This window comes from Fonsecaea multimorphosa (assembly GCF_000836435.1).
Source record: "Fonsecaea multimorphosa CBS 102226 unplaced genomic scaffold supercont1.5, whole genome shotgun sequence".
NCBI classification, from domain to species: Eukaryota; Fungi; Ascomycota; class Eurotiomycetes; order Chaetothyriales; family Herpotrichiellaceae; genus Fonsecaea; species Fonsecaea multimorphosa.
The window spans coordinates 535,915-550,177 of NW_015971639.1; the positions used below are offsets into that span (position 1 = coordinate 535,915).

Here is a 14,263-nt window from a genome sequence, read left to right on the forward strand (position 1 = left end):
AAGAAATGTTGATGCCTGATCTGGTGTTTGGATATGTTCTGTGATTGGTAGGGAACCGAGGCATGGGGCGAGGGGGCGAGCGATACGTCGGGTTCGGAGAATTTATATAGAAAAAGGGGTAGAGGCCGCTCTGATTGGTGTGGAGCTGGAGGGCGCGGAAAAACACCGGCCCGCAGAGCAAGCACTCTTGTAACATCTTGCACGATGAATTTGCTGGGAAGCCGCTGGGGCCAGTAAAGACCAGTCGAAAGCCACATGTTATCTTCAATCGAGCCTCACGGTGCAGAAGAAGTAGTGGATAACCTGGAAGGCACAGCGAAGGCGGCTCAGGAAAGACAGCTTCCGTGAGTGTGAGCCAAGGACAAAGGATAGCCACCCTGCCTTCAACGCTCAAACTTCAAGCGATAGCCTGTGATCGTTGACTCAGATGCCAATGCTTGCATCAACGGTGGCCTTCGGGCGGAGGCACGCCATCCTCCGGCCCTGTGCCCAGGATTCGTTTACCCTGTTCCTCCTCCACCGCAGCATTGTCGCTACTTTCCTTCCGAAGCTTGAGTTTGCCAAAGGCACCGGAAACTATGCCCGTCACGCTTCGCTTTGCCTTGTGGCGTTCGCGTGCTTCGCGTTCTTGAGCCTCGCGTTGCTGTTCCAGGTACTGCCGCTCCTTCTCCGCGCTCTGGGATTTGTCTCGCTTGGCCTCTTCCTCCATTTTGACCTTCTCTGGATTGAGCAACTTATCCTTCTTATACACGACAGTGTCACCAGCCGCCTTGACGCGCTTGCGAGTTTTGGTGTAAGTCTCCAGGCCAACCAGCACTGCATAGCTCCGGGAGATGGATACGCGCGACATGTCGACGCCTTCGTCTCGGAGACTATGCACGAAGGCTCGAAAATTTCCTGCTGGCGGCCGATAGTGTCCACTCAAGGGTGATAGCTTTCTTAATTGACCATGCTTAACCTTAATCAACCCTGCTGACAGAATCCGTGCGCCGTATAAGAACGACGAGTGTTGGAATGCCCCCGACTGCTTGTACCCGATGTACAGTCGAAACGAGGTATCGCAGACAAAGATCCACTTGTGCCCTTTCTTCAAGCTTGTTCTGATCATGTGGTTGAACAACACTGCCGCACTGACATACTTGACTTTGGACACCCCCCTGGCTCGATGGAACTGTTTCTGATCAGTACTCTTCACCAGGCAGGGTTATCGAAGCAACACGTACATCTTCATTGACATATCTCTCTCCTTCGTCACCCGCCGTGTTGTCATCTTCATCCTCTGCCTCTGATTCATCTGAAGAGCTGCTGTCGGATTCACTCGCATCTGGCGGCGGAACGTTGTACTTCCATTTCGGTGCGGAGTCATCTATGGGAACTATCCCATTTACGCTGTCTTTGAATAGCTCATCCTTGGTCCAAACAAGTTCACCGTTCTTGGCCCAGACAAGCAAGCCTTTTTCGTTGACCTTGACGAGATAGTTCAGACGTTCTTCGCGTGACAGGTATCGCACTTGTTCCTTGTCCAGTCGTGCTCGACTACACTCTGGAAGGTCCACATTCTTGCCGTCGCCTTGGTCCAGCCAGTAAAAGAAGTTCTGATCAGTGTCTTGAGTTTTCCAGTAGGCATGGTATCTAGTACCATCGTAAGTCCAGGTTGAAAGTGCTCCACCGGTTGGAACGCACGGCTCCTTGGGAGGCGCTCCGTCTGTTCGAGACGGAGAGGGTACTTACTTGCGCAGATTACTCCCATAACGGTGTTTCTGGTCCACCATCTCAAGAAAATATTGCAAATCCATCATTTTTGCAGTCTTCTTCCTCATGGCGTTGGCCTCGGCTTGTTTTCTTTTTGCCGCATCCATCTCTTCCCTCTCTTCTTGGATCATACCGCTGGGTGAGCCCTGGGCATTTTCGGTGCCTTCATCTGAGGAGAACTCGGAGATGGACGGGGAACGGTCATCGGCGCCAGCCCTGCGAGCAACTTCGGTCGCTCGACTCCATTTCAGCCTTGCGGGTGATGTGGTGCCGTTGTTCGTGTTTGGGCCGTCACGGGAAGAGGCGGGAGGTTGGGGTGATGTGTGTGCTTTGAATTGCGCATCTCGTACCGCCTGTCATGCTTGTCTCAGTCAGGGCCACAGCACGACTAACGTGTCACGCCTGACCTCATACCACCGTGTCGAGGCATCCAGACCAAATCCGTTCAGTTGGCGGCGCGTGCGATGTCCTCTATAAGATTTCTTGGGACTGGTCAACCATTGGCAGCCGGGATAAGAAACGGGCAGATTCAGACCTGAATTAGGACAGCCGCCTTCTCACTGTCCTCGGCGCTGAGGGCTGTCTTGGACGGTTCAGAGGGTTTGGGAATGGCATCCGACGGCTCAGCATCCATGAGGAGGGATTTGCATGTCAAACATTTGATGTCTTCTAGAATGTCACCGTTGGACGTTGGACGGGTTCGGACAACCACGGTTGAACACTACGTCATGCAAGGCTGAAACGAACGACGGCGAGGCTGACGACGAGACCCCGCACTGAGGTTCAGAGCAGCCACCATAGCTATCTTGCCATCTTGCCATCTTGCCATCTTCAAGACCTACGCCTGCAGCTCGATTGAAGTGTCTCTAGCCACTTGCCATTCTTTTCTTCGAGCATTATAATAATACACCGTGTCCAGACTCACAGGTACTTTCACACATGGCTCAGCAACCACGTAAAGGTGGTTGAAGAAGGGCAGGGTTATCCCCACTGAGTGGGTAACCTTTCCTTTGTGTAACGCGAACCTTTCTTCCCTAAGCCTCGTGCCATCCGTAGTCGGAGCAACAGAGAGGACGGCATTTGCAAGGATCTGTCTTCCTTGTCTCCTCTTCCACCGGAAGTCCCAGAGGTGTGCTCGGCAAATGAAGGCCGATGAGGGGATCAAGCAAGGTACGGGAGCACGTTGGGGTAAAGAAGAAATGTTCATGTGAAGATCCAGCACAACGGCACCATTCGGACAGAAGGCAATGTCTTTTGTTGGACTGCTATATTTGATAAAACCCCGCGGATGTTTTCGGTGTATTGTTGGGGTTTCCCAACCCCAGTCCATTTTTGGGAAGCAAGGTTGGTGTTCGTACGGCAATGACACTAGGCCACAACGTCCTCGTTGTTGAAATCCCGCAGACGCTGCAGTGCTTGACACAAGATCCTAAGATGCTCTCAACTTGGCAGAAGCCACCCTTTGTGATAGGCGCGGGAAAGGCGTCGACGGCAATGTCCATATGGCCAGTCCATCGACCTCCACAGTTCGAGATCGACGAGAACTATTCCCTCTTACCTGTTAACGAATGGGACGGAACCGTGTTGAGCAGCTCAAACGCCTCGCAACTTGGACCAGCTGCCATTGCTTCTTGCTGTACCCAGCACGCTGGCATTGACATGCATGCTGGAGAGCCATCGCACCGCGCCGCACCTCACCTCACCTCCCTTGCGCTGCAACAGATTTGCCCAGTTTGACATATCAAGAGGCGGTAGACACCGTTTACCAATTGGGCCCCTCCAGAAGGTAACAGAGATCGTGGACTAGAGTTCAGAATTGACACTGTGACGCCATTTCTGCGTCGTCCCACTGTGAGCAATGCAAAGACTACTGACCAAAGACGAAATTGTGAGGAGAGGCGTCCCATGGGCGCAGTCCGCGTCACTCTTTGGGTTCGTTCAAGTCAGAATCTTGCACCAGCTCAGAGCTTCGCCAGGAAGGTTCTCCTATCAGCTGGCAGCGTCGATCATCACCAGAGCATTTGATGGGGTCAACGATGGTATGCCAGAGATCGACAGCAATCAGGGAAGTTGACATTACTTCTACGGAGTAGATATAGGTATAGACCCTTTAACAAACACCCACCGATTGAGTTACAGGAAGTGTCTCCCAAGGGTGGACAGGCTCTCAGCTCGGAGCCGGTCGAGGAGCATGTGGGTGCGAGGATGCGTGGGTGACATACTACGAGCACATTCTTTAGGGTTGGATGCTCAGCGACCGTTTCGGAGAGAGATGATCGTCAAGCAGGCATGGGCCCAGCCCGCCTCAATGGGCCAAGTGCGTTCCAAGGGTTAGTGAGTTGGAGGTGACTCGTGAGTAGTTGGAGGTGAGGGAGAAGGGGCCCAAGTGAGGTGGATGTGAAAGTCAAAGGTTGGGCTGTCAGGTTGAGGATGAAAGTGGAGTTTGACTCGGAAGGAGCGACTCAAAGGGCCAATTAGTTCCTACTGGGTGGTGAGGCCTTTCCGTGTCTGCCGGAGAATGATGGCCGACGTAATTGATTGCGAGTCAGTCTTGGTAGCTGGAAGCCGAGTCAGAGGCGCCTGACTCCCCGACTCTGTGACTCTCTTTCCTTTACGAGGTACCTGGTACCGAGTACTGTACCTCTCTTCTCTGTGATGGAGTACCAAGGACCTAGGTACCTAGGTACCTCGTAGCGAGTAGCAGTCCTCTCCTTCGCACCGGGTCCGCTACGCTCCTTTCCCCGCTTGTCTCCTCATTCTGCTCCCTTCAAACAATCTCCTCCCGCCACCGAGTCAAACCAACAAACTCATCAACTCAATCCCACTCACCTGACGTTGACAGCGCCATGGAATTTGTTTCCCTTCTCGCTATCTCAGTGGTTACCGTGTCAGCCCAGCCCCATCTGGCAAACCTTCGAGAGGCCTAGTACCCAGTCGCCCGTCTCGAGAACCGTTCTCGAGACTGGTACTGCACGCTAGCGCATCTCGAGAACCGCCCTCACGCCTTCACGCCCTCGCGCCCTTTGTCTCTGCTTCTCTCCCTCGACCTCGTGCTCACCCACAATAACCTCCCTGCCCCTCCCCCCCGGCGGAACATAGCCTACTCCTGCTTCTCCACAACTCATCCAACCACCGATAGAAAATTTTTTCTATCGGACAAGCTGACTGGCTCTGATGCCTCGTCTAGGGCCTCCCCCCATGGCGGCTTGACTGTCTCGAACTGGGTCGATGTCACCGACTCGGCAAAGTTTGTGCAATAATGAAGGCACATCGAGTACACAACCGCTTGAAATAGCCGAGCATGCATACTGCGTATTCCACCGGCACAAATCCGCCCAACTATGTAAGTCTCTTGAAACGGTCCTGGCCAGGATAAATCGGCACGGATGAAGATCGGACCTCTAATCATTCATGGAGCTTTCCCTAGCTGCACTCTTGCCCACGCTACCTTGAATCTTCCCACTCTTTTCGTCCGAGCTGGAGTGGCCCGCCAGTGGGGAACAACCTCTTCATCTCTCCACGTGTGGCCTGGCAAAGGATTGTGCTCACTGCTTCACAGTCTGGAACTCCTAGCCTGTGGAACGGACACCACGGAGAAATCTTCTAACCCGTGGCAGTGTCCAGCCGCCTCTCATCAAAGCCACCTCTCACCCTTGATCCAGTAAGTGCCAGAGACAATGGGCGACGGCTAGCAAGCTAGCTAGCTAAAAGTCTACCAAAGTCCAAGTTACCCCAAGGCCTCGACCGAGATCGCTTGCTGGTCCAATCGCTGATCGTCGAGCCGACTGTTGCCTTCGAACCGGGGTAGTCCGGGGTAGGGGTGTGGACATTGGTTTTGAGGGTGCAATTGACTCAGTCTGTTATTTTACTCCGTTACTGGGGCCCAGTCTAGTGGACCCAGGGTCATGTCGGATCCGTTGAGATTTTCCCCATATCAGTTCTCAGGACCCTCGTGCGTGCTTCGATGCCCCTCGCTATCTTTTCTCTCGCGCTGCCCCTTGTCCTCTTCTCTCCTCTGTACTCTTTGAGAACGCTGCAGTGCTCCTTACTGCACTTTCAACCCAGTCACTCCCTAGCCACCTTGTATTCACACGACGTGCAACCTCACCTCGACTGTCCCTGCTTACCATGGCGACAACCACCCACACCCAGCCTAAGCGGAAGTCCACCGCCGCCGGACTTCCCACTGGTGGTAGGACGGTCAAGCGGAGGGCTTCCAAAGCTTGCCACTGTTGCCGTGGTAGGAAAGTGCGCTGTGACGTGGTTGAGAGTGGTATTCCATGCACGAACTGCCGACTCGACGAGGTCGAGTGTGTAGTCACTGAAGGAAAGCGTCGGAGAAAGTCTTACGCAGAGGGCGAGCTGTTTCACCACTCGCCCTGCAATTCTGTAGAAGAGGAAAAGGAAATTCCACAATTTCCCATCTTCGATGATATTGATGAGCTCAACAACTTTGTCCCTACATTGCCCACGACTGAGTCGACCCATCCCCAGCATGCCCTGGACGATGAGATGGTTCACCACAAGCCCCATATGCTTTGTAAGTCTGCTCTTTGCCCTGGCTTGGTGGTGCCCACGCTAATAGAACATCCATCTAGACCAGACACAGGGCAACCGCCTGAGCCAGGAGGAGCGTTTTCGACGAATGTCTACAGTGGGCAGCAACCACCTTACTCCGCCCATTCTCTCCCCAGCAATGTCCTACTTCCTTCAGCACTCGAGCCGACTGAACATCGTCCTCCCCCCCTACCTGCAGCCCATATCTCCTAGGATCATGTCTGAAGACCTGGAGTATCTGCACAAAAAGGGAGCGTTTTTGATCCCCGAAACAGGCTTCCGCAACGAGCTCCTTCGGTGCTACGTCCAATACGTACATCCTTTCCTTCCCATCATCGACCTGCGAGACTTTTTGACTACCGTCGAAAAGAACCAGCCCACCGACACTGTGAGCCTCTTGCTCTTCCAGGCCATTATGTTTGCGGCAACTGCATACATTGATATGCGCTATCTCATTGCCCAGGGATACATGACCCGGAAGGCAGCCAGAAAATCCTTTTTCCAGCGAGTCAAGCTCCTGTATGATTTTGACTACGAAGTCGATCGAGTCACCGTTGTGCAGGCGGTTTTGCTGATGACCTACTGGTACGAGAATCCCGACGACCCAAAGGATGTGTGGCACTGGTTGGGCGTGGCCATCTCGGTTGCTCGAACCATTGGTCTCAACTGCGACACTTCAAACGCTTCGCTCATGAGCTTGCAACAACGTCGTCTCTGGAAGCGCATCTGGTGGTCTTGCTACATGCGAGACCGATTGATCGCCATTGGGATGCGACGTCCGATGCGGATCAACAGTGGAGATTTTGACGTGCCTATGCTCGAGGTGTCTGATTTTGAGACCGAGGCTCTGCCAGCCGAGCTCAGTAGGATGCTCGGGGGCTGTCCTGCCGTGAGAGATACTTCCAAGCGCGTCACTCTAGCCAAAATGTGCATTGGCCTGGCCGATCTCTGCGCCCGCATCACTCAAGTCCTCGCCGTCCAATACTCTACGCTCGGCCACAAGATCGGCGCCACTCAAGAGACTACGATGAGACTGGTTCCGAAGAAGTCGGCGGCAGACCCATGCGATGTGATTCGTTGTGACCGCGCGCTCGATCAGTGGCACAAAGACCTCCCACATGACCTTCATTACTTCGCCCCGGATTCTCGCGAGCGAACAAGCACCAACGACGGAGAGGTCATCAATCTCCACCGAGCTCTTCTGACCGGGATCTACCTTACGGCAATTAGTGCATTGCATAGACCACAAATCCTTCCCTCGGCACCCAATGTGGTTGTCGCGCCAGAGCTACGAGAATTGTCGAGGAGGAAGGTGCGCGAGGCCGCCAATGATATCACCGAGATGTACAAAGAACTCTTTGCGCATGATTTGATACGATACCTTCCCAATACCGGGGTTACGTGTCTGCTTCCTGCCATTATTATCCACCTTCTGGACATCAAATCAAGCGACTCCAACACGCGACAAGCGAGCATTCGCAAGTTCCAATTCTGCATGCAAGCCCTTCAAAGGCTGCGGGAGATGTATGCTTCTGCGGACTTTGCCTTCTCGTTCCTCGATGCAGCCGTCCGCAAGACCAATGCTCAGGTCTATGCTGTATCTGGGATGAAGACACCATTCCCCGGTTCGACAGGAATGGACAAGAAGTTTTCCCCTGGACCGTTGCTGCTCACGCCACCTCCTGAGGCTATGCAGACGGCAAGCTTGCTGCTCATGAACTCGACGCTGGCGCCAGAGGAGCGAAACCTCATTGCCGCATACACTCCACCAGAGTCGGACACGAGCTTCAACTTTCAGACCAAGGAAGAGGCCGCAGCTGCATCAGCAGAAGCGACTATCAAACATGACACAGGGGTTAACTGTGCGCCGGAGGAGCAAGCACATGCTGAATTTGAGACCCTTGTTGATCTGGAAGGCGGCACTGATTTGTTTTCGACCGTTGAGGATGGCCTGGATTTGAACATGCAGTGGCTGCAGGGATTCGACGCGGACAACCACACTCCTAATTCGGGAGAGTTCCCGCTGGAGACGATTGAAGAGGTTGATGAGCAGCGAGAGCATTGTGGTTATGCAGAACAGGAACTAGATGCCACTGATGAGCTTGTACTAGGTCTGGGTCTTCAGGTCGATGCATGAGGTATTAACACCTGTAGGAAATGATATATATAATGAACTCTACCTTTGTATGTGTCTCTCCTTCTTGGGCTAATACTTGTTTGTGCTTGGAATCGGTTTCACGAGGCTTGATATCGCTTCATATTGCCTGAGCTTGAGAAGATGCCGAGGTGGCTTGCAGATCCGCAGCTTGTTGGAGGCGGGCCAAGTGACTGAATCTCCCTGCGATATATTTTTCCATCAACATCCCCCCCTTTCCCACCCTTTCAACCTTCTCCATCAACCTCCTTATCCAAAAAGAAGACCGAATCGTCCCTTTCGTCTTGCATACACATGTTAGGCCCGTGGGCTCTTGTATTCTATGTGCAGAGAGACACCCAGAAGCCGTTCTGGCCCTCCAATCCCCCACTTCGAGCTCACAGGATTCAACCCCGCCAGTTGATCGGCGGTGGCCCTGTCAACCTCTCCCCTGCAATGTCACATTGAAAATATGACCAGTGGGTGACCAGTGGCGAGAGAGATAAGGGTGCTCACCATGCAGGATCCTTCGAACTCGGCCTCTCCCGCAGCCAGCCGGTCCATCTACCGAAGATACGCTCGAATCAGACGATAACAAGTCTGCGTTCTGCCCTGATGGGCAATGCTTGCACACGACCAGTCTGCACAGCGCCCTGGCCCTCCCCCATTATCTGTCAATATCCGGTGCAATCATCGCCAAGTCACAGGAGCTTCACCACACATAGCTTGTCCGTTGATGTTTGCACCATCGCACAAGATGGCTACCAAGACCGCATTCTCGGGCAGACGCGTTGCTGGAAATTGTCCCTTGAGTAAGACACCAGTCGGCGGCTCCGAGGCGGTGTTCCAATTGTTTCTGGAAAACTGATGGACAAACAGCGAAGGCGGGGTCTGAGCTTGTGATTGGAGATCGGCTGTATTGAAGCTTCGGCCATGGCGCATAAAGATTGCCTGCATGAAACCACACTGGCTGTTGCTTGTCGTACCTGGCCATATTGACCAAGTCACAGGCTCAGGATCTACCACTACCCTGATTAAGAATCCTCCGAGAGGCGCAATCTTATCGCAAACTTGCGCAAATTCGCCATTGACCGGGCAAAAGAAGCTTCTACTTATGCATTCGCAGTAACATCCACTTGCACACCTGCCCCATGTGGACTGGAAAGCATATCGAAATGGGCACTGTCCCGTTTGACCAAATCCCATGACTGGACCGCCGAAAGCTCAACCTTGTCCAGCCGACCTCAGACTCCACAAGTCAAGGATTGCTATAGCTTGGATCCCTGTCTCAATACTACTTCTCATCCTGCTCAACGTCATCGAATATGGTCAAAGTATTCCTGGCACATGGGTTACTGCAAACCTCATTCGAGGAGATCACACCTCGGTCGATTGACCAGCAATTATTTACAGTCAAGCTCGAGCTAGTGAAGACACTAGAATGAGTGCTGCTCATCGTGAGCGAGGAGTTCGTGCAGCTATCGCCCAGATCGTGATCAGAGGTAGGAGAGTCATCTGCTACTTAATCCTGTCGCGCGACCCAAGTCTGACGCATCCCCTTCTCTTCCTGCACGCAGCTCTCTGTGCCTCTGAGGTGGTTGCAGAGTAACACAACAGCTGTTTGGCTTGAGACCAAAGTGAGGTAAAACCTTTCACTTGATCTTCTTGCTCCCCCATTCAACTCTCTCCTTCACTTCTGGCGACTTGGGCACGTCTCGCTATGCACGTTGCGAAACTCTCCCTCATCGGCGCTCTTGCCGCTGGTGTTTCGGCGGTCAAAGGACCTACTGTGCACAACAGAAGGGCTCCTGGGCCGAAGCTTCAGGTCTTGCCTCGACAACTACCAGCAGAGCCCACTGGCGTTCAGACAATTGTCACTCCCAATGGCGTTAACATCACCTATAAGGAACCGGGCAAAGAGGGTGTGTGTGAGACGACTCCGGGCGTCAATTCATACGCAGGCTTTGTCAACCTTGCTCCGGATGTTCACAGCTTCTTCTGGTTCTTTGAGTCTCGAAATGACCCAGCAAACGACCCGATCACGTTATGGCTCAATGGAGGGCCTGGAAGTGACTCTTTGATCGGAATGTTTCAAGGTGAGGGGTGTCTGCCCAGGAGCAGCTTGTGTCACTCCCGAACCCGTGGCTGACCACGTCTTACAGAGCTTGGCCCATGCAATGTTAGTGAAAATTTGACCACGCACCTCAATCCGCACGCATGGAATGAGGCCTCGAACATGCTCTTCCTTAGCCAACCGTTAGGTGTGGGTTTCTCATACGGCTCCAAGGTAAAGGCACTGCAGCAACACCACCCACAGGAGATGGAACTGATATTTGGATACAGGGCCCTGGCTCGCTGGACCCCAACTTTGGACAATTCGTGCCTCCATCAGAGGCGAATGTGACTGGAAGATACCCAATAATCAATGCGACCGAGATTGGTAAGTCCGCCAGAACCTGGAGCGGCACATACGCATGCATGTACTCATGGCTGTGTTGTAGATACCACTGATCTTGCTGCGATCGCAGCCTGGGAGGTGCTCCAAGGATTCTACGCAGCGCTCCCCCAACTAGATTCAAAAGTCCAATCAACCAAGTTCAACCTGTGGACCGAATCTTACGGAGGTAAATATATCACCAAACCACTTTCATCAACCAGGAAAACCATCTGACAACACGCTACAGGACACTACGGCCCTGCCTTCTTCAACTACTTCTATCAACAAAACCAAGCCATTGCCAACGGTACTCAAACCGGCAAATCCTTCGAGTTCGTGAACCTGGGGATCATGAACGGGATTGTGGACGAATACGTCCAAGCGCCTTACTACCCGATCTTCGCCAACAACAATACCTACGGGATCAAAGCCGTGAATGACACCGTTTATAACTACATGACCTTCGCCTGCTACATGGACGACGGCTGCCTGGACCAGATCTCCCTGTGTGCCGAGGCCGACACCACCACCCTCACAGGTCAAGCCGTATGCACCGAGGCCGAGGACATGTGCCGCGACAACGTCGAATCACCGTACTACTACTATGGCGGTCGTGGCGTCTACGATATTCGTCACCCGTACGACGACCCTACGCCGCCTACTTACTTCATCGACTACCTCAACTTGGCCTCGACACAACAAGCCCTGGGCGTCGACACGAACTACACCACGGACTCCAACTATGAGGTCTACTACGCATTCCAGCAGACCGGCGACTTCATCTACTTCAACTTCATCGACGATCTCGAGCAGATCCTCAATTCGTCCTCTGTCCGCGTCACCATGGTCTACGGCGACGCCGACTACATCTGCAACTGGTACGGCGGACAAGCCGTGTCCCTGGCGGCCAAGTGGCCCCACGCTGCTCAGTTCAAGAACTCGGGCTATGTCCCCTTCGTGGTCAACGGCACCGAGTACGGCGAGACGCGCGAGTACGGCAACTTCTCCTTCACCCGCATTTACGAGTCTGGCCATGAGGTCCCTTACTACCAGCCAATCGCCGCGCTGGGCTTCTTCACCCGCGCAATCAACGGCCTGGATATCGCCACGGGCACAAAGCACGTGAACGGCACACAGGGAGGAACCAAGGGCAGCCCAAGCGCCACTCATACGGAGCCCTTTGTGCCGCTGCCGACCAGCTCGTCGAGTTCTGCAGCCTCCTCGGCGGCGTCGTCATCGGCGGCAGCGTCGTCTTCGTCGGTACCCAAAGATCCAGCCATCCCAGGTCGATTTGCTAGACGGGGATATTACTACGGGGATTGAGGTGGTTTCTGGATGGAGACAATGACGCCGAAGAGAAAAGCTGGTGGTGAAAATAAAGCGCTGTCGTCGGAGCTGCAGACTGAATAGCCGAATCTGGCCCTTTTGAGTGCCTCGAACTAACAGACTTAAACCACTGAATGAGTAATGCGAACCAAGATACCGAATCCTAAAAGTCATACGCAAGGAAGTCAAGAAAAATATCAAGACGTGTTCAATCTTTGTCGTTGCTTGAATGAGACTCCATTGCCATCTTCTCCTCACTCGTAAGCACAGTTCGTTTTCCGCCAATGACATGCTCCAAATCGCGGAGTTGGTTGGGGTAACCTCCAACCACGCCTGGCTCACTCCCGGTACGTAGTACCTACCTAGGTAGTAAGTATACTTGTATCGAACTGCGCACAATGGAAACGAGCACTCGCCGCGCTGTGCCCCTCCCCCGGCCCGGCCTACGCGCCCAGCGGCAACGGCAGTGCCAGCAACCCCGGATCCAGATCTAGGCCTCGCGCCTCGAGTTCCCCGCGCGATGAGCTCTTCCATCACACTGCTCCTGGACCGCGCCCAAGCCCACCAACACCGCCTTGCGTTCAACAAGACGCGTGCAGCGCGATGAAAGTGCAAGAGTGAGCACGAGAGCCCGCGATCCGGGGGGTTCGAGGTCCCCCGCGTCGTCAGGAACTCGGTAAAGGGGCCGCAAGCATAGGAGGGGGAAGCCGTAGAAGAGTTGCGAGATGGCTTCCATACTCTGTAAGATCATGCTGCTGGTGCTGGTGCTGGTCGAGCCGATGAGGTCTGCTTTTTGCCATGGTGTTGGACGCTGAGGAGGCGAGCTGAAGAGATGCAGCTCAGCTCAGGGGAGGCGAGATGCGGCGTGCGATGGTTTCGACAGATGAGCGGGCCAGCTGTGATGATGATGATGACGATGGCAATGCAGCAGGGGTTGGTGTGTCCGGGTGGTGGTCGGCTGAGCTATAACTACTCGTACACCCGGTTGTGATTCTCGTGACTGCATCCCGAAAACGCTCGAGATTCTGCTTTTCCTCACGTGCTCCTTCTGAAGTTGAGGCCGCTTCTGCTGCGGGTGGTAAGGAATGACATCTTGACAGTTCCGTGTCCAGCCCACGCAGAAGACGCCAGGCATACGAGGTCGGCCCACGAGTAGTAGTCAACTCGGTATATGTAGCTGTAGTTGTAGCCGCGTAAGCACCTGTCTGGTAGCGTGGATCATCCCACATGCTCATCAACGGCTTCACGAAACGTGCTGGGTCTTCACCCTCCTGGGCCAGCGCCTGCTCGATGCAGAGCCTGGGATTTTGATGGACGACTGATGTAAAGACGCTGCCGTGATCGATGAAGACGGGGATGGCCTGGAACCAGACCTGGAGGATTTCCGGGACTCAGAAAACACAGCGGGTCCCGCGAGCAGATCGAACCTTGCATCGGCCCGTTCGCACGCCGTCGAGGAAGCCAAGGTCAACCCACGAGATGTAGTTGACGGAGAAGCGCAGTGCCCATCAGAGCCTCGCAGTTCTCCTTTTTCAGCGGCCGTGAGAGGTTCTGGCGCAAAGAGCCGCACCGTCCTGGCCATCAGCCGGGCCCACTCGTGCGCGTATTTGGTGCCGTGCTGGGGACAGAGGGTCGTGAGATGCTTGGCGGCAACGCACAGGATGGCAGGCATGACGAATTCTTCCTACAAATTCAAAAAAAAAAAATTAGCCATCATGGGCTTTTACTCCCAAAAAAGGGTTGAGGGAAGTTTGAACACATCAAAAGCTCGCTTGCGTGACGATGGGCCACAGATCGGGGGAAATGCCAGCGTCGAACCGCGTCCGTGTGTTCCAGTGATGGAAGAGCTCGAGGTGTAAGAGGCCGATCCGCGGGTTCGCGTCCCATCTCGAACCGGGCATCCGGCAGGGAGGAGAGGCTTGGGCGAACGACATGGTGATGGAAGGTTCGGCGGTGCTTCACATGGGATGTTGCGCCGGACACAGCCGGAGCATGGGCGCCGTCTCATCACACTGGGAAATTTGGTCAGGTCGATTAGTATTATTATCTTCTTTCCC

General features: G+C 54.0%; 3 protein-coding genes across 3 annotated transcripts; 2 read left to right on the forward strand and 1 right to left on the reverse strand.

Annotated features, from left to right (window-relative positions):
- Positions 1-442: 442 nt before the first annotated feature.
- Z520_03404 (uncharacterized protein) lies at positions 443-2,386 on the reverse strand (the record flags this gene model as incomplete). The annotated part of the gene is made up of 5 exons (XM_016773915.1): positions 443-1,171; positions 1,224-1,632; positions 1,732-2,105; positions 2,160-2,234; positions 2,288-2,386. 5 exons carry the CDS (start codon positions 2,384-2,386, stop codon positions 443-445), a joined length of 1,686 nt encoding a protein of 561 aa, XP_016634861.1.
- A 3,494-nt stretch (positions 2,387-5,880) lies between these two features.
- Z520_03405 (uncharacterized protein) lies at positions 5,881-8,446 on the forward strand (the record flags this gene model as incomplete). Its single annotated transcript, XM_016773916.1, has 2 exons — positions 5,881-6,292; positions 6,351-8,446. 2 exons carry the CDS (start codon positions 5,881-5,883, stop codon positions 8,444-8,446), a joined length of 2,508 nt encoding a protein of 835 aa, XP_016634862.1.
- A 1,717-nt stretch (positions 8,447-10,163) lies between these two features.
- Positions 10,164-12,203, forward strand: Z520_03406 (uncharacterized protein; the record flags this gene model as incomplete). The annotated part of the gene is made up of 5 exons (XM_016773917.1): positions 10,164-10,539; positions 10,606-10,730; positions 10,787-10,883; positions 10,945-11,067; positions 11,128-12,203. The coding sequence occupies 5 exons, from the start codon at positions 10,164-10,166 to the stop codon at positions 12,201-12,203; spliced, it is 1,797 nt and encodes a 598-aa protein (XP_016634863.1).
- Between the last annotated feature and the right edge of the window lie 2,060 nt (positions 12,204-14,263).